Genomic DNA, 24547 nt, shown 5'->3' on the forward strand with positions numbered 1-24547 from the left:
AATAAAACCAGTGTGAGCAACATAGAGCTAGGGGACAGGATCTTCTACATACCAGAACATACCATAAAGATCTGCATTGTCAACATTTTGCTGTAGGCCTGTTAATAAAGAACTTTAAAGAGGGAAGAAATGGCCCAGAGATTAAGCCATCTATCTTTGGAAACGTAGTATAAATTTTGTAAATTAATAAATGATGAAGGCAGAATTTTAAATCTGAGGGAAGAATGGCTTGTTGAATTAATTCTGGGAGAGCAAATTACTACTTATCTGCCTCTACTCGATAACCCCATTTCATACATTTCTTTGTGCCTATCTCTGTCTCTGTCCTCTCTCATTTTTGATTTATAAAGTTGTTTTTTTAAAACTTCAACTAATATTTGCACAAATATTTATCAAATATTATATTGTTATATTATCTGTCTCATCCCATCTTCACACTATTATTTCAGTGTTATACCACTCATTTCCTCTAATAGAATCAAATAATTAGTGATGAAGAAAACAGAGCATGGGATAAAGTAGAAGATGCCAAGTGTGGTTGAAGTAGGGTCCAAAGTTCCAGGATTAATTGTTGGAGTCCTGCTGTTGAGTCATGTGTTTAGAAGATTATCTTCTCTAGGAATGTGGACTGGGTCAGATGGTTCTTCTGGTCAGGGAAACTCTAAAATTTCAGTTAAAAGAAAATAATGCTTGTTCCTTAGTACCACAGTTGAATAACACTTGTCCCTTAATACCACAGGTAGATAACACCTGTCCCTCAATACCACAGGTGAAGGTACTTCTGCATATTCACATTTCTGATGAATCACCTCAATTCTGCTTCTTTTTTATCAGATGCGAATAGACATAAAAACGGGTAGGATACAAGAGTAGAACAACAGTCTCCTGCATATAGACCCTCTCCAAAGGGACATCATGAGCTAAGTCTATGTTTCCCTCAAGCTTCAATCCCAGAGCTACCTAGATTCAGAGTAAGCAGACCTGCCATCCCTTCCCTTTAAAAAAAATGGAAAGGAGAAAAATTCCTTTAATCTTTAAAAATTGTGTGCTTTAGTTTTAAAGTGATGACATATATAGCTTAAGCACTGAGGAATAAAAAAGTAGATTTTAAATTAGTCTATACATTTTTGCACATTATTCATAAAATGTGTTAATCTTTAACAAGCACCTGTTGCTACTCCACTCCCAACACATTACAGGTCCTTGTGGATTGATGTTGTACTTGATCCCAGGACTCAGCTCTTGTATTGGTAAGTACATGGACATTTTGCCTTAATGCTGCACAGAGATATTGTATTCTATCCCAATGCACAGTTTTCTATTCTTAAATATGAAGGGAATGGAAAGTGTCTTTAAATAGAAACCCAGGAGAATTTGGAAAAAAAGAAAAAAAAAAGTAGAAACTTTAATTGGTTGGAGACATAAAAGATTTGCAAATACTTGATCAAATCAAACCACAGGAAACTGTGTCTTGAAAAATCATACTGATGGGCAATTGCCAAACCCTGAGGAGAACTGAGAAACAATTCTACAGGGTCATGTCCTCTCAGGGATAATTCTTTAAATTGCAGTTGGAAATCAAGGAGGAAACTTATGCTTCTTTACTTTTTTCCTGGAGACCATGTTGAAGATTGATAAGTAGTGGGGAGCATTCTCTACCTTGTCAGCCAGAGCTACTCTTTCTCTCCCTCTTACATGTACATCTAAGACTTGGAAACACACTTCAAGTTTAGGGTGGCCTTTGAAGGGCTTTTCTGTGCAGTATAGGAGATTGCCATCACCAGAATTTTCAAGAAACTGACAAATGGTAAGATTTATAATGCACATTTTGCATTTTCAAGGAGGATTTTAAAGTGTAATGTAGTACTTAAAAAAATGCTGTTGTTGTTCAACTACTAGGTTTAATGCAAGCATGAGTCTATCACTTAGCTGTGTACCTTGAGCAAGCTACATAACTTTTTCACTGTGAATCTTCATTTTTTATCTAGATTATATATGAAAAGTCTCAAAGGATTTGGAAACAAAGTAATTTATGTGGCATTCACAGGACAGCACTTGACACAATAATATGTGCTCAATAAATAGCCGCTCTTAAAATGCAAACATTTTTTAAAGGGTTAGCAGTACCCAATACAAGGGTACCTGGGGGGCTCAGTGGATTAAAGACTCTTCCTTCAGCTCAGGTCATGATTTCGGGGTCCTGGGATCAAGCCCCATATTGGGCTGTCTGCTCTGCAGGGAGCTTGCTTCCTCCTCTCTCCGCCTGTCTCTCTGCCTACTTGCGATCTCTATCTGTCAAGTAAATAAATAAATAAAATCTTAGGAAAAAAAAAAGGAGTACCTAATGCATCAATAATGCAACTAATAAAATTAGAATTTACATAGTTTTTTAAATCCAATGATGTTAAATCCAAATGATGATGAAATGCAGCATGTACCTATTTTGGTCCTAGTCATGTAATCTTATTTTTTTTTATTCTTTCTGATTATATTCTCATATATAATTCATCTTCTAATGCCTTCCTTATCCTGATATTTTAGGTTAAGAGGTGCATTTTTTTGAGTCTGCAAGGAATACTGAAGCATTATCAGGCAAATTTAAGTGCTGTTTACTATTTACAGAGTTATATATAATACAGAACTCTATAGTCCCACAACAAATCCCTAACAAATGGCACAGGGAAGGACATTAAGACTTAAGGACATTAAGAGTTAAGGACATTAAGGACATTAAGCAAGTATCTTATTGAAATCAAATTCCAGACACAGTAAGAGTATAAAATAGTAAAAATATAAAACATTTAATGGAATCAGCAGAGCAATATTGATAAAAGAGAAAGGGAATCCAGATTGTAAGGAATAGAATATGCTTCATTGGAACAATAAAGAATAATTTTTTTTTATTGCTGAAGAAAATAATGATCCCAAATCAGACATAGAGTGGATTGTAGGATTTTAGGGAGAATCATTAAGAATGGAGTTTTAATCTACTCTTTTAATTTGTACTAACTATATTTTTAAAATATTTTGAAATATAATTGCAAAATTCTACTTATAATGGTGACCTTACTATTAATTCCTCAAGTAGTTTCTGTTTTTTGTTTCTGGTTTTGTTGTTGTTGTTTTTATTTTTGTAATGTCCTCCTCTACAGAACTAATGTGTATAATCAAGATGTCAGAGAGAGAATTCAGGAGAGAAATCATAAAGTAAATACATAGGCTTGAAAAAATCATCAGTGACAATATAGAATCTCTAAGGGCAGAAATGAGATCTAATTTGGCCAGACTAAAAAATGCTATGAATGAGTTGCATTCTAAACTGGATACTCTAACAGCCTGGGTAAATGAAACAGAAAAAGAATCCATGATCTAGAAGATAAGCTGATAGAAAAGAAGGAAGTTGAGTAAAACAGAGAGAGGCATCTAGAAGCACATAAAGAAAGGGTTGGAGAGATTAATGAAGACATTAAACATTCCAATGTCAAAATTCTTGAGATTCTCATATAGTTTTAAAAATATATTTGAAAGTTGAAACAGGAATTTCTATTATTTTCAGAATGATTGATGCAAGAATTAGTTTTGTGCCAAAATGAATGGGAAGGAAATAGTGGGCAAAGCGGTGAGTGGGGAGGCAAAATTCCCCAGGTCACAGCCCAGGAAATGGTCCACAGTTCCGTTTACAGCCATGAGGATCCTTGAACAATCGCTGGTGCACCTCCAGTGTACTGAAGAGTACAGCTATTGAAAAGGATAGATCTTTGAATCTTTGGGAAAGTTTGGGCCATGATACATCTATTTATGAAAAGCTTATAATAGTTTAACATTTTTAGTTTAAGAAGCTATGTTATGTTATTATGTTAGTTCCACCTACACAAGTTAATTATACTGAACATTTGATAAAATGATTCTCAAGCCCCCTCTCCTTTTTTCTGAACAGCTAAGTTGATGGAAAATGATGGTGCTGTGGATTCAAAGATTTTTTAGGGATGTCTGGGTGATCCATTGGTTTAATTATCTGACTGTTGCTTTCAGCTAAGGTGGTTGATCTCAGTGTCTTGAGATCATGCTCTGTCTGACACTGCATTCAACAGAGTCTGCTTCAGATTCTCTCTCCCTCTGCCCCTCCTGCTCATACTCTCTCTCTAGAATAAATAAATCATCCTAAAAAAGTAAGCTTGATTTTTTAATTTTAAATTCATGCAGTTCTTTTTTATTACTAAATAATTTAAATTTTGCTTCATTCACTCACTTCCTTTTTATCTTATATTCTATTTTAAAAATTTTTATTTTTAAATTTATTTTCAGTGTTCCACAATTCATTGTTTATGCCATTCTGTCTAGATACTTTTTGAAATCTTCACATGTTGATTTTAGGGTTATTTTAACACGTCTCTATAAATGGGCAGAGTTACTATACATTTGTTGCTTTTCTCATTTTACATATTATAAAAATCCTTCACCATTCATGTCCTCACATTAATAATTAGTGTTTTACTGACAACACCAGATGCTATCAATCTGTCATGGTCTGAATTACAGAAACATCCTCCTATTGTTGACCACATTAGATATTTCTAAATTCTCATCGTTATAAATGACACAACATCATCTTCCATTATAAAAGTTATACATCCTATTTAATTTTTAGAATATTTTTGTGGTAGGATTTCCTACTATGAGGACTAAAAATATGTTTATTATTCTGGAAATAATGCAAAAGCATTTTCCAAATGATTATATAAGTGAAACAGTTTCACTGCAATTTTAGAATTAGTATATTTTTAAAAACCATGATTTAACAACCTGAGGGTTTTGAAGGGAGGGGGGGTGGGAGGTTGGGGGAGCCAGGTAGTGGGTATTAAGGAGGGCACATATTGCATGGAGCAATGGGTGTGGTGCAAAAATAATGAATACTGTTACACTGAAAAGAAATTTAAAATAAAAAAGTTAAAAATAAAAAAAAGATTTTAAATTAAAAAAAAAACACATTTTACCTTATGATGGATTAAAATTTCCAGTTCACTTTGTGTGTGTAGAGACTGGGTAATCAAAATTCCAGACTGTTACCAATATGTATCTGTGAGTAATTGGGGCATTATCTTCTGATTCTGCACTCATTTGTTCTGTGTCCTTCATCAAAGGGCTTCATCCAAACATGAACAAGGGTATCAGAAGGCTTGAACCTTTACAGGTGGATGTAAAATTGAAAGGCCAAACTGCTCCACATTCTTGCAAGAAAAGGAAAGTTCTTGTTTCTTTCTGTTGACACAGCGGGAAGGACTTGGGTGTTAGATGTTAGAACTGAAGTTTCTCTATTAACATCCCAGACCTAGCATGCGTTCTGAACTTTATCTTTGTATGTATGAGTTTCCTACCAGAAAAATAAGGATAAGACCTAACATGGACTCTATCCTAGGCACTAGGCCCAGAATATTTTTTTTTTTTTGTATTGTTTAACTTAGTCAACATGGCAACACTCTGATATAGGTTTTTTTTTTTCTTCTAAATTCCAGTTCTTATTTTAAAATGATGAAAAACAAACAAACAAACAATTCAACACATGGATGCTTGCTCTGTGTTTGTAGGAGCTTTCCCATGTATCTTTCTTTTGTAAGGAATGAATGAACTCATCTTAAAGGCCAAGTTTATTTCAGATGTTTAAAGAAATATTTGGAGAGTAGCCATGATTTGCAAGTGCCTCTTAATATGAATGTTATTCTCCTGTTTGCAGATCATGCAAACTCCTAGCAAGGATAACATGCAAATGCCCTCTGCTCCTATTCTGTGCACATGGGTGGACATGATAACTCCAGTATCATACCCCTTTCCTTAGAATCTTTCTCAACAGTTTACTCCAGGAAGCCACTGCTAAGTGACTAGAGTTGGCAATTGAGATAAACTATTTCTCCACATGTGGATACCTCCTTTGCCCCTTATTGTAGCTCTGGCTATTTTAAAGTATTTAGTAAAAGTATTTAATAATATTTAAAAATAGTATTTTTCTCCTCCTCAATTCTTCCTGACCTCCCAATAGCAGCTTCAACAAATTTTGAATTTTGTGTTCTTAGTGATGCTAGAAATACAGAATATAATTTCTCATGTGGATGCACCAACTTCTTAATGACTACTGTATCACATTGCACTGTCTGAAACACATTTTTCTTTCTCATAATTGTAGACTCTACATGTTTCTTCTGGCAGCTTTGAGCTTTCCCTTGGAAATCATGCAAAACCAAAGCTTTGTAACTGAGTTTGTCCTTCTGGGGCTTTCACAGAATCCTAATATTCAGAAAATAGTATTTGTTGTGTTTTTGTTTGGCTACATTGCAACTGTCGGGGGCAACTTGCTAATTGTGGTGACCATCAGAAGCAGCCCAGCACTCCTTGGCTCACCCATGTACTTCTTCTTGGCTTTCCTGTCCTTCCTGGATGCCTGCTTCTCTACTGTCATTGCCCCCAAGATGATTGTGGACTCCCTCTATGAGAGGAAAACCATCTCCTTTGGAGGTTGCATGACCCAGCTCTTTGCCGAACACTTCTTTGCTGGGGTGGAGGTGATTGTCCTCACAGCTATGGCCTATGACCGCTATGTGGCCATCTGTAAGCCCCTACACTACACAACCATCATGAACTGGCGGCTCTGTGGCATTCTGATGGGTATAGCCTGGACAGGGGGTTTTCTGCATTCAATGATACAAATTCTCTTTACTTTCCAACTTCCCTTCTGTGGCCCCAATGTCATTGATCACTTCATGTGTGATTTGTACCCATTACTGGAGCTTGCCTGCACTGACACTCACATCTTTGGCCTTTTGGTGGTTGCCAACAGTGGGTCTATCTGCATCATAATATTCTCTTTGTTGCTTGTCTCCTATGTTGTCATCTTGCTCTCTCTGAGAACCCATAGTCCTGAAGGGCAGCGGAAAGCTCTTTCCACCTGTGGATCTCATATTGCTATTGTGGTTTTGTTCTTTGTCCCTTGCATATTTGTGTATGCACGACCTCCATCTGCTTTCTCCTTTGACAAAATGGTGGCTATATTTTACACCATCCTAACTCCTTTGCTCAATCCTTTGATTTACACTTTCAGGAATAGGGAAATGAAAAATGCCATAAAGAAAGTATGGAACAGACTGATAGTGGGTTGTAGTGACAAATGAAATATTAAAGTTTAAAAAAAATTGTGAAGAATAAAAGTCAAATTTTTGAGACAAAAGCTTTGTGTGTTTGGGTCTCTTTAATAGGTGCTTATATAATGAAAACAAAAATAAAAACGACCCAGTAATATGGGGCTATGAAAATATTTTCACCCTTAGATCAGTTATCAACTCTGATTTGGTAATTCAGTATCTTCATAGTAAGTTAAAAGGAGTTGGAGATTATGTTTTCTTAAAATCTAAGATTCAATAAAAGATTATAAATAGAAATTTTCCTTCAGGACTCTTGCCACTCATCCCATGATTTGGTAAATTTGTAAGAAATGGAAAAAAAATCTGAGAGATTAAAAACAGAAGCATACACTATTTCAAGTGAGAAGAAGCTCATGTGTAGGATACTGATCTTTGTGATTGATGAAGACAACAGTCATGACTCAAGAATGGAAGAGATCAAGCATTATCAGAAACTGAGCAATAAGATTCCCTACATCATATGACTATGTTCTGAAAAAGATGAACTCACACCTTGGATTTCGTGATCCCACTTCCCCATTTACTCTTATTTATTTATTTTTTTAAAAGTTGCTCTAGAGAAGTTATTACTTTCTGATATGCAGATATAATTTAATTTTCCTATTCTTATTTTTTTTTTTTTTTGTCAGCCTCCTCTCATGGACTGTAAACTCTAGGTGAGGCAGGGAATTTTGTTTTTCCTGTTTTTGGTTCATGATATATCATGATGTATCATATCTTTTACATTAATACACTAAGGTGTCATGTTTGGCAAAGGAATGTAGTTATTACAGATATTAAATCTTGAAAATGGTAAAATATTATTATTGTGTGTGTATATATATATATGTGAGTGTATGTGTGTGTGTATATATTCATATATGTGATATACATATACATATTCAAATAGAAAATAAAGCCGTTGTTCTCTATGACTTTCTTATTCTTCACTCTCTGTCCATTCTTTCATTGTGTACAAAAACAAATCTTGCTCTCAGTGATCTGAGTTTTAATCATAAAGTATTTCTGATCACATTAATATCGTTTATTCCCTCAAATTTTCACTGTGTTAGTTGGGTTTATCTAGCCAGAATTTCTGAGTTATTCATTGGAAACCTTCCCTTGTAAGATACAACTTTAAATAAACAGATTTTAAATCAGGGCCCTGACTGTTGCTAAATTGAAGACAAAGTTGGCTCAAACTAGGACAAACCTCAGTTGGCATTTGTTCTATTTCCACACAGTTTCCATGATGGGATGAGCATAGTCAAGTGAATTCAGGAAATCCTGGAATTGCTTTGACAGAACCTGGAATCCAGATGTCATCCAGTCTTTTGGTGTACAAGAAATTTAATGAGCGCTAAAGGTCATTTGACTCAGAGATTGAAGAAACTTCAAGAGATTGTTGACTCACCTTCTTGCCTTTGGCCACTTCAGGATCTTCTTGCAAACTACCCTCCAAAATTTCCCCACCAGAATGGAGAGCTTAATAATTCCTTCAAAAGTAAGAAGTTCATTTAGGACTTTTGGACTGGGAAATTTAATGCAGGGACTCGTTCATTGTCAGTTATTGTTTTCCAGGCCAAGAAATCTTATGACATTACTGTGCACATCATATGAACATAAAAGAGATTTAGACTTGTACTTAAGAGATGTCGATTCTAAACTCAATTCTGTTACCAATTAGCTGTGGGAACTCTGTGGGATATTTGACTTCTCTGGTTTTCCTTTCCTCATGTTTACGATTAATAAAAACAAATGAATATTTCTTCTGTGCTTTCTCTGAGCCAGGGATTCATTATTTTCTATGTTAAATATTTTAAGATTTACAGAAGCATTTGATTTATTTATTTGACAGAGAGATCACAAGTAGGCAGGGAGGCAGGCAGAGAGAGAAAGGGGAAGCAGTCTCCCTGCCAAGCAGAAAGCCCGATATGGGGCTTGATCCCAGGACCCTGAGATCATGACCTCAGCTGAAGGCAGAGGCTTAACCCTCTGAGAAACCTAGGCACCCCCAGAAGCATTTTAAAGGTAGGTATTTATATTCCCATTCAATTGATGGAGAAGCTGAGTTCTAAGATCTTTTTTTTTTTTCTTAAAGATTTTATTTATTTATTTGACAGAGAGAAATCACAATTAGACGGAGAGGCAGGCAGAGAGAGAGGAAGGGAAGCAAGCTCCCTGCTGAGCAGAGAGCCCGATGCGGGACTCGATCCCAGGACCCTGAGATCATGACCTGAGCCGAAGGCAGCGGCTTAACCCACTGAGCCACCCAGGCGCCCCCTGAGTTCTAAGATCTTAAGTGACACACCAAAAACCTTCCTCAGGATTCTTCCAGTCCATTTGTGATAAAAGAGACCAGGTTTTGTGGTGTGATTTTCTCTGACATTTCTGTAAAGTGCCAGGGCTTGATGGTTGCCACTAAACCTTTCAGCAAGATGGCAAGACATTGTGCGATCTTTTGTGGGATCCTCTCACCTCCATTCCTGTCTCCCCATTCTGTCCTTCCCCTGTACCCTGCATGACTCAGCTCATCCCCATCGAAGGTGCCTAGAAGATAGTGACACACTTGGTAGTTGATATTTGGACCAAATATCTAGAGTGCTGGGTAATAATATGATTTGCCACATGAAAAGTAATTTTTAATGCAATCTATATCATCTTAAGTAGGTTATAACCATTCACAAGCAACTTTCTCTCTGGTAGTTGGAAGGGCATGTATCTTTTAAAAATATTTATTTATTTACACATTTATTTATTTATTCATTTATTTATTTGAGAAGGAGGAGAGAGAGAGCAAGCAGGGAGAGGAGCAGAGGGAGATGAACAAAGAAACTGTGATGAGTGCAGAACAAGACACAGGGCTGGATCTCATGACCCTGAGATGATAACCTGAACCATTATCAGGAGTCAGAGATTTAACTGACTGAGTCACCCAGGCACCCCAGGAAGGGCACATATATTAAAAAAAAAAAAAAAAAGAAAGAAAATATAGAAGACAATACACAATACATATATTCAAAAATTATTTTTCTTCTTTCTTTCTTTCTTTCTTTCTTTCTTTTCTTTCTCTCCTATCTTCCTCTATAAATTGACTTAGGAACATAGGTAAGATTAGGAATGGGGAACTGAACAAATTATTAAAAATTAAGAAATAATGGGGGTGCCTGGGTGGCTGAGTCAGTTGAGTGTCTGATCTTGATTTCAGCTTAGGTCATGATCTCATGAGATTGAGCCCTGTGTGGGGCTTCACACTGGGCATGGAACCTGCTTGAGATTTTCTCTCTCCCTCTTCCCCTTTCCTCACAACTCCTGTGCACTCTTTCTCTCTAAAAAAGATGAAGGAAGGGAGGAAGGAAGGAAGGAAGGAAGGAAGGAAGGAAGGAAAGAAACAAACAAACAAACAAACAGACTGGAAAATGTTATTATCAGTTGACTTTTCCTAAGAGAAAATTGGAAATTAAAGAAGGTGAAAAACTTGCTTAACATCACATAGAAAATATTGGTGGGGCCAGGACACATGTCAGTCTACCAGACATACTTCATCTATCTAAACCTTTAACTGATTTCAACAACTTTCATGCTTCTAGAAGAGATGGGTTTAAGCAAAGCCTATGGAGAAGAAAGCAGAGTTTTCTCTCCTGCAGTTCACAGTGAGTTGAAGCTAACTAATTGGCCCCAAAGCATGTGTTTGCCCATGGACCATCTGAACAAGTTAACACATTAGACATCCTTTGGGACTGGGTTGGGAGTAATGGTTTTCCTGGGGTTCCTGAGGCTGGATGCCTGCCTTAGGCATTTGTAAAACTTGGGTGAGAGTTGCCATAAATATGCAGTGCTGTGGAAGAAATCAGTTACTTCATGTGTTTTCCAAAAGAGCAACTCTGGAAAGAGAAGTGGCTTCAGAAGAATTTATCTCTCAGAGTGCAGGGATAAAGTTCCTCCACAAAATTTTGAGGAACTGAATTAATAAATTTCTCTTTTTACATGAATGTCTCCCCTGCTCCAATGTAGGCCTTGTTTTTGTCTGACTTAGTGCTTCTGGGGAAGAACTGTGTGATGTAAGGCCACATGTGGAGTTCCCTTTCTGCATAAACTCTCTACATCCCATCACCTCTTATGATAAAACCAGTGAGAAACCTCAGTGAAGTATAGTTTGTATGTTTTATTCAATCTTCATATGATTCACCTTCTAAGTAAATTAAAGTTGAAGATACAAAAAAAAAATTATTCTATTGGAAGTCATCTATTTCCTCACAAGCAAAGAGGTAAGTTTTTCATCTGTCTGAGATAATTTCTTCACATTGTCTTGTCAAGACTGATCTGATGGAATCTATTTTCAGAGTGTCTTCTAACAAATTATGAAGTTCCTGGATGCTATTTCCATCCATGAGGGGCCGAGATGGCCCAGGGTTCCCAAGCCTTTCCTAGCCTCAGCAGAAGCCTTTACTACCTTTCAAATAATCTATGCTTAATGCAGGGGTGGGGTAGAGCAGGAAACTTCAGCATGGCATTGTGGCCAACTTGGCAGAAGTTTCTATCTTGAGGAGTTCCCTGATTTGAAAAGTTTTAGGTCAGTGGTGATCTTTCTGAGATAGAATATAAGGTAGGAGTGCATTTTCTATACTCATGGGTTTTCAAGACCTTTTTAACCCCTTGTTTATGACCCACAACTAAAACTTTTGTCTGGTTTTGGGGTGAGAGATCATGGGGTGGGTCAGGAGGAAAGAAATTGAACTCTCCAATGAAAACTTGGGTCAAATAACCCTCTTCACTATTTTTTTGCTCACCTTCCTTCTTTTGTATGTCTTTTGTGTCTTATTCCCTAACTCTTCAATGCCTGGTGTCTGTTCACTCCCAGTCTCCTCTTTCCTGCTCTGACTGTATTCTGTATTTTCCCTGTCTTCCTCTTCACCATTATTCATTTGGGTATCTAATTTTCCATTTACCTCACCATGCAGTTTACAGAACCTGATTTTTGGAGTCAGGACCAGGAGTTAATGTATCAGTTGGTATCCTCTAATGGCTCAGGATTTGTCTTCTCTTGGATGCAATCTACGTGATGATAGATTTATTGTTTCATATGCTGCAATGGCTGAATGCTAGAGAAAGAAAATGTTATCTAGTAACATTCCATTCTAGTTCTAGCCTTACTGTACTGTACTCAGTGAAACTTTCTTGATCTCAGGTGAAACTCTGCATACAGATGTCTCTTTGCATAAAGCAAGAGGCCACACCTACCTTGCAAGAAAACATGCAGGTCAAATGAAATAACAAAAGAGGAATATTGTTTAAATGATGTTTGAAGATTATAGAGCAAGAATAATATATAATCTAGAATCACCTAATTGAATTGTGATATATATATATGTCACAATGTGAATATATATATATATATATATACACATTAAAATAAGAGGTAGAGGAAGAAGGCTATTGACTTGGGAAAACCAAGGGAATACTATTGATACCAATATAATTTGAATTGTAAAATTTCAACAGGTAAAACTAAAAATTAAGAATTTTACAAATAATGGGGCGCCTGGGTGGCTCAGTGGGTTAAGCCGCTGCCTTCGGCTCAGGTCATGATCTCGGGGTTCTGGGATCGAGTCCCGCATTGGGCTCTCTGCTCAGCAGGGAGCTTGCTTCCTCCTCTCTCTCTGCCTGCCTCTCTGCCTACTTGTGATCTCTCTCTGTCAAATAAATAAATAAAATCTTTAAAAAAAAAAGAATTTTACAAATAAAAAAATCATGCTCTGTTAACGTGATATCATCCAAAAATCAGGGTAAGACAGTGTGGAGTATGAGGAAATGACTGAATTCACTGATAGAACTCTGAGTGGTGGTGTTGATCTCACATAATGTATACATCCATAAGTGTTACTTTCTTGTTTTAATGCCCTCAAATTTTCGCTTTTATTTCAAAATTTTGCCTTTGGCCTTCTTTATGCTTATTTAAAATAAAAGAAAATAGAACCACCTCACCTGGCTTTCATGACTTTACATTATCTGCCCCCACATTTCTCTGTTACTTACCGTTTAATTTAATGGGACTATAAGTTTATGGTGCTCATCTCTATGTTAACCTGAAGCTATGCATATTTCACCCTCTATATTTTATGGACTATTCTCACCTAACTTCACAGTCAAGCCCTCCCTCCCTTTGGGTCCATCCCTTTTTTTAATGTTTCTTCCTCTTGTTCTCCTTCTCCTCTTCCTCCTTCTTTTTAAGATTTTATTTATTTTTTTTTTTTTTTTTTTGAGAGGCAGAACGAATGGGAGAAAGGGCAGAGGGAGAAAATATCCAAACAAACTTCTGCTGAGCACAGAGCTCAACTGGGGAGCTTCATCCCAAGGTCCATGAAATCAGGAACTGAGTAAAAACCAAATGTTGGCCCTTTAACTGATTGAGCCACCCAGACACCCTAGGAATCTGATGTTTCAAAACAAAGTAATCATTATATATTTGTTTCTTTTCTATAGCTGTCAGAGATCATTGGGACTGCCAATCAGAGCTTTTAATTTTAATATCTTTAGCTTATCTTTCTACACAATATTATTTTAGCTGGATGACAATTAAGTTTTAAGTTTTGTTTACATATAGAATTTTATTGGGATAAATGGATATTTGAGTAAGTAATTTTAAAATGTATATTATACTAAGGGAAAGTGAGTATAAACTTATGGACTACTTGAGTTTCAAAGAACTGTTTATATGAACCGTATCTTCTTTATCCATTCATCTGTTAAAGGGCATCTTGGCTCTTTCCATAGTTTGGTGATTGTGACCATTGCTGCTCTGAACATTGGGGTACATATGACCCTTCTTTTCACTACATCAGTATCTTTGGGGTAAATACTCTGTAGTGCAATTGCAGAGTTGTACGGTAGCTCTATTTTTAATTTCTTAAGGAATCTCCACACCGATTTCCAAAGTGTCTGTACCAACTTGCATTCCCACCAACAGTGTAAGAGGATTCCCTTTTCTCCACATCCTCTCCAACACTTGTGGTTTACTGTCTTGTTGATTTTGACAATTCTATCTGGTGTAAAGTGGTATCTCATTATGGCTTTGATTTGAATCTCCCTGATGGCTTTTTGAAACTTCACTGAGCAGCCAGTTCATAATCAAGGGAACTTTGTACATATGGAGCCAGAATTCACTTGGTATTATCACAATGTGTGTAATTCTTATGTAGTTAACAATCTTATCTAGCGGTACGCTATTGCTCCTGCTTGGTTGTAAAGAAGCTGAGGACAAATTTCTGTGCCATTTACATAGATTGTGGATATGAGTATGCAGTTAGTACATACTAGTGGCTGATCTGATGTTGTTATTGATTAATTAAAGGATTGATGATTTATCAGAAAGAGTTTCTCAAAACACATACCAAAATAAATTTTGATTATTTGACATCAGTATTAAAAGTTGCAAATGTATTATAAGACAGAATAAAGATAAATTATAGTAATTTCCTAAACAGAAGTAATAAAGGTAAAATTATTACCACCATGACTCTGAATCTATGGAAGTAATTTCCTCTTAAAGCATAATCCAAACAAGATACTCAAGAGGTCAGGAATAATAGTTGCAAACTCATGTCCAAATCAAGGAATGTGGTTTTTAAAAGGTAGTCTCCAAGTATATATGTTTTAAAGTTATAAGGGATATTATTTTTAATATATACATCATATATGATTATATATAAATAGATATACATATATAAATATATACATTACAAATATATAATATACATTTATATTATGTATATAATGCATATTATATATTACATGCACTTAATACACATAAGTATATACTTATTAAAGTATCTGTTAGAGTGTCTAATTGTCAAATGAAGAAAAGGCTTCAAGACATTAAAGTCATCTGATCAAGATCATAGAGCAAAGTCATTAGTTCTCAGAACTTGGCAGAGCTCACAATTATTTGAGAGCTTTGTTATTCCTGAAAATCTCAGTCCACATAAGAAGACCTTCAGCTAATGCTCATGGTTAAATCATGGACATTAACATTAAAAGAACAGAATAAAACACAAAAACAAACCAAAAAAACCCAAAGCTTTTCCAAGTGATTTCAATATATGAAGAACTGAGAGCCATAGGTTTATGTGTTGATGGAATTAGAACTATAAAAGTGCAATTCTGAATCAATTTCACCACTATTGCCAGGTCACTATTTCTCCAAATTTCTCTGCAGATGAACAATTTCTACACTCACTGTAATGATGGAGTTGAATAGCAGTGTGAATGAGTTCATTCTGTTTGGGCTAACCCAAAATGTTCTAAAGGAGAAAGTTGTGTTTGTGGTCTTCTTGTTTCTATACCTTGCAACTCTGATGGCAAATTTACTGATTGTAATGACCATAAGATGCAGCCGGACACTTGGGAGTCCCATGTACTTCTTCCTCTTCCACTTATCCTTTGCTGATGCCTGTTTCTCAACCACCACTGCTCCTAGGATGATAGTAGATTCTCTATCTGAGAAGAAAGTCATCTCCTACAATGAGTGCATGACCCAGATTTTTTCAGTTCACTTCTTTGGGTGTTTGGAGGTCTTAGTGCTCGTCTTCCTGTCTTTTGATCGCTATGTGGCCATTTGTAAGCCCCTGCGGTACACAACTATCATGAGCCAGCAAGTCTGTGATACAATGGTGAATCTGGCCTGGGTGGTATCTTGTATCCATTCTTCTTCACAGATTTTCTTGGCTTTGAAACTACCATTCTGTGGACCCAATGTTATTGATCATTATTTCTGTGATATGACTCCATTGCTGAAACTTGCATGCATGGACACTTACACAATAAATTTACTCATAGTTTTTAACAGCGGGGCTATCTGCATGGTAAGTTTCATAGTCCTGCTTACCTCTTATATTTTTATCTTACATTCTTTGAATAACCAGAGTGCAGAAGGAAGAAAGAAAGCCCTCTCTACTTGCACCTCCCACATTATTGTTGTCATCTTATTCTTTGTCCCATGTATATTCACATATACTCGTCCTGTAACTACATTTCCAGTGGACAAGATGGTGGCTGTGTTTTACACTATTGGGACACCCTTGCTCAACCCTCTGATTTACACTCTGAGAAATGCAGAAGTGAAAAATGCCATGAGGAAGTTATGGTGCAACAAACTCTGACTTGTAATGGGGGGAAAAAAACAAACAAACCAAAAAAAAAAAAAAAAAAAAAAAAAAAAGAAAAAGAAACCACCACAACAGCAACAAAAAACAGAGGACTCCAATGTCTAATTCTGTAACAACTTAAATAAAATTAGGCTGATAGAAATGAAAAAAAAAAGAAGTTTTCATCTCAATATGGACAATTGAATTTTCTCCCAGTGGGATGCTTGTAAACATAAGTGGAATGACCACAGAGCACAGATCCATTTCATTTTAAGTCAGCTTCATTGAGTGTCACACTATCAAATACAGTAGTATTTGTGGGAGATAAGCCCACTTCACTTTTCTGCTGTCTGAACAGCAGATTGTGAGCCAGCTATTGTTACATCTATCACTTGACCTCCCTCCTTTGTATATTATTCTGGCTTGTGTTTCTCTTTTCCATGGTTCTGACCTGGGTTGAAAAATTGGCCACTAATTTTGACTGACCTATTTTGTTGGAAAATCAGTTTTGACACTATTAAATCTGGATCTTATCTTTTCTGGTTCAGCGATGAATATCTCCAAGTCAGTACAAGAAGCTGATGATCCCACAGGACCACACATATCAACTAATTAAGCCTTTATTTGATGCTTATCTTCCCTTTGTAACATCTGTAAAAATTGGCCTTTTTTTGTGTCTCTTGAGCATGTATAAGGAGATAACTCATGACCTGCTATTCAAATAGTATAATTCTAGTTATAGCCAATATATTCATTGTATTGATTTATAATTTTTATGTACTTAAATTTTTTTCTTTGTTTATCATATTTATTATTATTTGTTTATCTTCTTAGTTTCATATACATTTGTCATGTAAGTGCATGGGTATTTCCCTAGTTGTTGGTTGGTGCATTAGGGACAATTTTATCCAATTCTGAGAATTATATTATAGAAAGCCACACCTCAGGGATAAGTTCATACATATGAGAAAAGCAACAACTGACAGAGAAAACAGAGCAAATTTTACCATATTCCATCCAAATGGGAACATGAAAGAAAATGATTCACTGACTAGTGGATAAGATTTCTTGGTTGTCTGGCCATGGCATGTATAATTCTGTTTTAGGAGAAATGTTTCGGGCTATGGGTTTTTGAATTCTGCCTGTATTAAACTAACTTCGCCTGGTAATTTGCTTTCCTTCAGAGATTTTCCTCCCTGGAGAGGAAAAAAAAAAAAATGTCTAGTCATTGGCTAATAACTAGAATAAGCACTTTGGTATTTTCATTATATTTACATTTTAGTTTAGGTACCATTAACAACTGAGCATGGACAATAGCAGCCAGTCCCTGTGAGAGTGAGCAGTGAGTCTGTCTCAGAATATATATAATCAAGTTTGCTTTCCTACAGATTTGATGACTGGAGCTTGAAGTATGGCAGATCAACCCATCTAAATCCATTCTGAGAGACTTTGTTTGAGTATGCCTCCTTGAGGATAAGGGTCAACTTTCAAACTCTGACAATAAAAATATGGAAGATTTATTTAAAGTTCATTTCCTGTACTAAAAAAAATCTCTCAATGTACAAATCCCATTTGAGTTTCTGGTTAACTGAGCCTGTTAAGCATCTGACTCTTGGTTTCTACTCAGGTCCTTTTCTCATGTGTTGTGAGACCTAACCCCTTGTAGGGCTCCATGCTCAGTGGAAGTCTGCTTGAAGATTTTCTCCCTCTGCCCTCCCCCCCTACTCTCATGGTGTCTCTCTATATATTTCTCAAATAAATAGATAGATCCTTAAAAAAAAAGGCAAAAATCCTGTTAATGATGAGGCAGGACTTTCTTGGTGGGTAACATAAGACATCAATAAGCTACTTGTCTTGCCACCTTTGCTATTAATTACTATAATTTACTATTGCTATAGAAACAGAGGGGAAGAAGAGAAATGAGAAGAAAGGAGAAGTATTAATGAAAGTGATATTATGAAGGAGAGAAAGTTTTTCACCTTAAGTTTTAGGAACGTCCATTAGGAGAATGTTTGTGGGAGGTCATTGATGATCAGGAAGTTTGCTTTTATTTATTTATCTATTTATTTATTTATTATTTTTTCTTTTAGTATCAATTCTGATTAGCTGAAATTTCTCTGAAAGTGCATGTATTTAGGAAACTAAAGCTCAGGGGGAAAATTTTATTTCATGTTATGTTAAAAGTAAATTACAATCAAGGGTTTTTGTGACTTTAAATACCATCTCTATGCTGATGACTCAGACATTTATATTTTCACTGCAGACCTCCTACTTGAAAGTCAGCCTTGTATACTCAACTACTTGCTTGATACTTTATATATCTAACAAATATCTTTATACTTTTTAATTTATTTTTTATTTAATATCTTTATATTTAATGATTGATTTTTTCCTTTTCAAAAATAAATTTTATATACCAGAAACCTATGTGTGTATAAATATCAACATCCTCAAAACCTGTATGTATAAATTAACAACTTAATCTTAGATACTTTTAAATTCATAGGTAGGCATTATTTGAAAAGACAGTTATATAAACTTGACATACAGACCTCAAGGTGGAACAATCTGAAATCTGATTTTTTAAAACAGTAGTAGATGATTAACCTAAAGCATTTTTAACCATTTACCATTTTTGTTTTTGGTATGTGTCAAATGTTCTTTTTGATTTGTTCTAGGGATCTAGGGCATTTTGTGAGAATAACTTGACTCAAGAATTTATTTTCAGAGTAGGCTGGTAAAGGAGGTTAAAAATGCATAGAATTCAGGTAACTTAAGCTCTATATGACTTCACCTGGAAGATCTTTTGGGGCATAATTAATCAGTCATGGTAAAAACTGCCTTCCTGAAACACAAGATTCCTAAAACATCTAAGCCTGGCCTGCTTCACATTTACATAAAGAGTTATGATTCTACTAGAATAGTGATAATTTTTAAATGTTAAATATTTTCATTTAGTTTCTTATAAGGCATAATTCATACTGTGGTCTGTGTACTCAGAAGTCAGCAAAAGTTATGAATTACAGAATGATTGTATTGAGAAGTCTAGGGTCAAATTGAGTGACACTAGGCTGATGTGGTTTAGTGTAAGCTGTGACCCTTTGGCTAAGCTTATGATGCAGTATCTGCTCAGCCACTTCAAATATTTGTTGTTTTGAGGTTTCAGGATAATTACCTTTCTTTGGTGTTGTACAAATTGTACATTTACGTTCTGAGTGAAAATGCAGATTTCATTACTGTTAGATTTGCTATCAAATCTGGTGAAATTTCACAATTAGACAGTCATATTGGGAAACCTCCCCGTGATACAGATGTTCACAGGACATCAATTTGAGCTCAAAGGTATGTGGTTGAATTCTTCACATTTCCAATAGCAGCAGTCAATAATATCCTTTTGTCACTCTGTGTGTGCACGATAAGAGACAACATGTACCTGTGAATACAACATACTTTCAGTCAGTACACTTCTTTCTTTCTTTCTTTCTTTCTTTTCTTTCTTTCTTTCTTTATCTGAGGGAAGGAGAGAGAGAGAGAGAGAGAGAGTGAGCAACCACACAAACAGGGGGAGCAGGATAGGGAGAAGCAGGCTCCCCGCTGAGCAGGGAGCTTGAATCAGGGCTCAATCCCAGGACTATGGAATCATGACCTGAGCCAAATGCAAATGTTTTAATGACCATTTAATGGCCATCCAGGTGCCCTCACTTCTTTAATAAAAATATTTTATTTATTTGCGAGACAGCGAGAGAAAGTATGAGCATGGGGAAGGGCAGAGAAAGAGGAGGAAGTAGATTCCTCTATGAGCAGGGAACCTGATGCAGGGCTTGATCCGAGGAGCTTGGGATAATGACCTGATCTGGAGGCAGATGCTTAACCAAAAGAGCCACCCAATCACCCCTCAGTCAGCACACTTCTATTTGATTTTAAATTTTCATTCTTTAGACTGAAGTTGTCCTGTTTTGAAGAACATTTTTTTTTTTTTAAGTAGGCTCCACACCCACAATGGAGACAAACAAAAGGCTTAACTCATGACCTTGAGGTCAAACTTGAGCTGAGGTAAAGAGTCAGATACTTAACCAACTGAGACACCCAGGCACCCCTTAAGAACTTTTTAATACTCATGATTCCTAGAGATTCTACTTTGATCCAGCCTTGGAGTTTATATGTCAGAGGAGACACAATGTAGCAATTTCAGTAAAGATAAGTTTATAACTCAAAGTTGCCAAACATAATTCCAAAATATGGAAGGGTCTTCAGTGAGTCGACAGTCCATTCTAGAGCCCCAGTAGCCATGAGGCTTTCACTGTCTGTGGGAAGCAGGCCATTCTTCCTGAGAAATGGACATCTACTCCTCCACAGTGAGGAAGCTGGAGGCTCTGACATTTTGCCTCTCTTTTCACCATGTTGAAGGCAAAGGAGAGGTTCTGGGTCACCTCAGTAGCCAGGCAGACCCTGGCAATGTTCTAGAGGAGAGAGAACTGATCTCAGATCCAGTCCTGATATTCTCTATGATCATGGAAACTAGCAGAGAAACAAATGAAACCTAAAATAGTCAAGGAAAATCCTTGATAAAGGTCCAAGAACCCTCCCTATTGATAAACAGTAGAAAAAGCACAATGGATCCCCTTGTAAGATAATTCCAGCACATTCTGTACAATTAGCCCGGATTTGATGAGTTCTGTTAGAGGTATCACAATGGTGGAAATCATGCCTGCCAGACTCCCAGCATGGTGGAGTTCACTGAGAAATGGCCCAGGCCATCTGTGAACAGCACTAAACTTGTGGTAGGCATGGTGTTGTAGGGGAAGAGGTGCAGGCATGGACCCATGTTTCCCTTCCAGGTTCTAGACGACCTGTGTTTCCAGGACCCCTCCCCAGGAACCACCACCAGGCTAAGCACCCCCATCGACCTTATCCCAGCCAGGGAGACCAACAATGACTGATTATTGTTGCAGTCAAACACTTGTGGCCTTCCCCAGAAAATTCCATCCTTCTAGTTTCCCGGGCCAAAAACATGAAGTCCAAAAAATTGATAATATCACAGCTCACACCTAAGCTGTTAGGAAAAAACAAAACAAAACAAAACAAAAAACAAGCAAAAAAACACAAAAAACAAAACAAAAAACACATTTGTTTGCCTTCAAAATATATGTAGAATATAATCTGCTTTACCACCAAGTCTCCTTTCATCCTGTTATGAGCTTCCATCATAAATAATAGTTTTGAACTCAGAATTCTCCCTACTTCCACTCTTGTTCTGCTAAGTCTATTTCCAGCACAGCATACTTTGCTGCTTAAAACCCAGCAGTGATTCCCTTTTGCTCAGAGACAAAACAAAAACAAAAACAAAAAACAAACAAACAAAAAGCACAAAACACCAAATTCTTTTTTTTTTTCATTTATTTATTTTCAGCATAACAGTATCATTATTTTTTCACCACACCCAGTGCTCCATGCAATCCGTGCCCTCTATAATACCCACCACCTGGTACCGGACCTCCCACCCCCCTGACCACTTCAAACCCCTCAGATTCACAAAACACCAAATTCTTAAAATGATTTGATCTTCTATTGCCACTTTGGCCTTTTCTGGAATTTCCATACTTGCTCCCTTTACCCAGACATACTGGCTTCCTTGTAAATTCTTGAGGACATCAAGCACGCTTTCCCTGGTTAAATATTGCTGTTTGCCTGGTAGCTTCATCTACTTATGGCATTATTCTAATCTCTCCTCAGTGAAGCCTTTTTTATGCTTATTTAATGCTAAATTCCTACAGCACACTTCAGCCCTTTTTTTTCTTTTTTGACTTTCTTTTCTCCTTCTTCTTCTCCTTCTCCTTCTTCTTCTTCTTCTTCTTGTCTATGTTACTTCTGTTCCTTTCTTGTCTATGTTACTTTTCAGCTCTCTCTTCACTCAAAGGATCCCCTTTACTTTTTCCTGAAGTGCAGCTTTAGTGATCACAAATTCTTTTAGTTTCTGTTTGTCTCGACAGCTCTTTATCTCCCCTTCTATTTGCCTCTCCTATATATCTTATTCTCCTTCTATGACAGCCTTGCTGGATAAAGTATTCTTGACTGCATAGTTTTTCATTTAGCACCCTGAATATATCATGCCAATTCTTTCTGGACTGCCAGGTATCTGTGGATAGTTCTGCTGCCAGTCTATTATGTTTCTACCCATGTAGGTTAGGGAACTCTTGTCCTGAGCTAGTTTCAGAACTTTTGCTTTGTCTCTGAAATTTGCAAGCTTCACTATTATATTGAGGTATTGACCTATTTTTATTGATTTTGAGGGAAATTTCTCTGTGCCTCCTGGACTTGAATGACTGTTCTCTTCCACAGATTAGGGGTGTTGTCACATTTTTCCCTGCTCTCTCTTTCCTCTTCTTTTGGGACTTCAAGTATTCTAACATTGTTTTGCTTTATGATATCACTTATCTCTCAAATTTTTTCTTTGTGATCCAGTAGTTTTTTACCTCTCTTTTTCTTCTTGGTTTCTTTATTCCCCATCACTGATTCTCTTTTGCCTCATTTATCCTAGCAATTAGAGACTGCATTTTTTATTGCATCTCATTAATAGCTTTTAAAATTTTTATATGTTTAGATTTTAGTTCTTTTATTTCTCCAGAAATGGATATTCTAGTGTCTGTTGTTTTTCTTCAAGTCCAGCTAGTATCTTTATCATTATTCTGAGCTCTATTTCCATTATTCTGCTTACCTCCATACTGATCTGGTTCCTGTGTCATTATTGCCTCTTGTTTTCTTTTCTGGAGTGAGTTCTTCCATCTTGTCATCTATCCAGAGAAGAATGGGTGTATGAGAGAACAAAATACTAAAATAGCAGCAACACCCACAGAGAAGTATACACTAAACTAATCAGAAGAAATAGAAACTGGTTAAGAAACAGGTGAACAGAACAAAGCAATTAGCTAGACCCTGTGTGTATTTTGATTTTTTTTTAAGAAAAAAAAAGCTAGATTTCAAAATTTTCAAGAAAGAAAAACTTAGCATATATTCAAAAATAAAATTAAATACAATGAAAAGATAAATGTATCCATAAAAATGAAAATGAAAAAGCCTTTTAAAAACATTTAAAAAGCCCAAAGAAATTAGTTCAAAAAGAAAAAAAAATAAACTGAAAGACTAAAAAATCATGAGAAAAAAAATGCACGCTACAAATTCTATATACTTTTTCCACTAGTGCTGGAGTTTAGCAGTTAGCAGTTCTGCGTGATTAATAAACGATGTTAGCTGGATATTCCTGCTGGTCTTCAGGGGAGGGACCTTTGAGGCTGATTCTCAGGAGTCTTTGCCCTGGGTGGAATTACACTGCCCTACCAGGGGTCTGGGCTCAGTGAAAATGGGCCAGATTTCTCTATGTGGCTTTTGTTCCCTGAAGGCTTTCCCCACCACTTTAGAGGATGAGAATTAAAGTGGCAGCATCCTGATTCTAGCTTGGAGATGTATGTTCATGTTCCCCACTCTTCAGTGATCCCTCAGGGAAAAACAGTTAATCACTTTGGTCTTCCTGGTTTTACACTTTATGTTCACCTATTCGATGACCAGGAATTTCTATTTCAGACACACAACACCATTTCTAGTGTTCAAACATTATAGACTCCTGTGGCAAACACCACAGCACTGTGGCAACTGCTGTTCCTACCAGGGAGGGGAAAGGGGAAATCTCTCCATGATTCTGCCAATTGCTGGGCCCCTGACTGGTGACCAGTCACCAGACTGTACTGCAGTTTTCAGTTTATGGGAACACTGAATAGAAAGCTGGCACCTGGGCTCATTGTTTGCAACAGTTTTCCATGCTCCAGTGCCTGGGAACTCTTCTGCACTAAGGCACCCTTCTTTTTGTGACCCAGGGGATTCTGAGACTACATTGTCCCATGTGGATTGCTTCATCTCCTCAGGGCTTTTCAGGCAAACTTCTAAAAGTTCTAATTTTGCTTTACAAAATTAGACTGTTGCTTATACAATTTTCTAGTACCACTGAGGGTCCCTCCCCCTCCCTTCCTGCCCCCTTCCTCCCCCCTCCCTCCCTTAGTTTCCTATATATTGCAGTGGATTCATGTCTCCACACCTCTTACCTTGCAAAAGGTGGTCACTTTTCCATTTGTAGAATTGTAACAATTCTTTTCTCAGATCTCTGGGTGATTATTGTGGATGTTCAGAATGATTTGATAGCTATCTAGCTGATTTCTAGGGACCAGATGAAATTAGGGTTCCCTA

The 24547-nt window shown here is 36.6% G+C and overlaps 2 protein-coding genes and 1 pseudogene across 2 annotated transcripts; 2 read left to right on the forward strand and 1 right to left on the reverse strand.

The window, feature by feature from the left end:
- The first annotated feature begins 6221 nt into the window (after nt 1–6221).
- On the forward strand, nt 6222–7160 carry LOC101691788 (olfactory receptor 4C15). The gene has a single exon (XM_013050572.2). The coding sequence runs from the start codon at nt 6225–6227 to the stop codon at nt 7158–7160; it is 936 nt and encodes a 311-aa protein (XP_012906026.2). The 5' UTR covers nt 6222–6224.
- An 8252-nt stretch (nt 7161–15412) lies between these two features.
- LOC106004582 (olfactory receptor 4C11-like) lies at nt 15413–16327 on the forward strand. Its single transcript, XM_013050574.1, has one exon. It carries the CDS (start codon nt 15413–15415, stop codon nt 16325–16327), a length of 915 nt encoding a protein of 304 aa, XP_012906028.1.
- Nucleotides 16328–20515: 4188 nt separating this feature from the next.
- On the reverse strand, nt 20516–21215 carry LOC123388205 (annotated as a pseudogene).
- Nucleotides 21216–24547: the final 3332 nt, after the last annotated feature.

Source organism: Mustela putorius, unplaced genomic scaffold (assembly GCF_011764305.1).
Source record: "Mustela putorius furo isolate JIRA1106 unplaced genomic scaffold, ASM1176430v1.1 tig00000127_pilon_pilon_pilon, whole genome shotgun sequence".
NCBI lineage: Eukaryota > Metazoa > Chordata > Mammalia > Carnivora > Mustelidae > Mustela > Mustela putorius.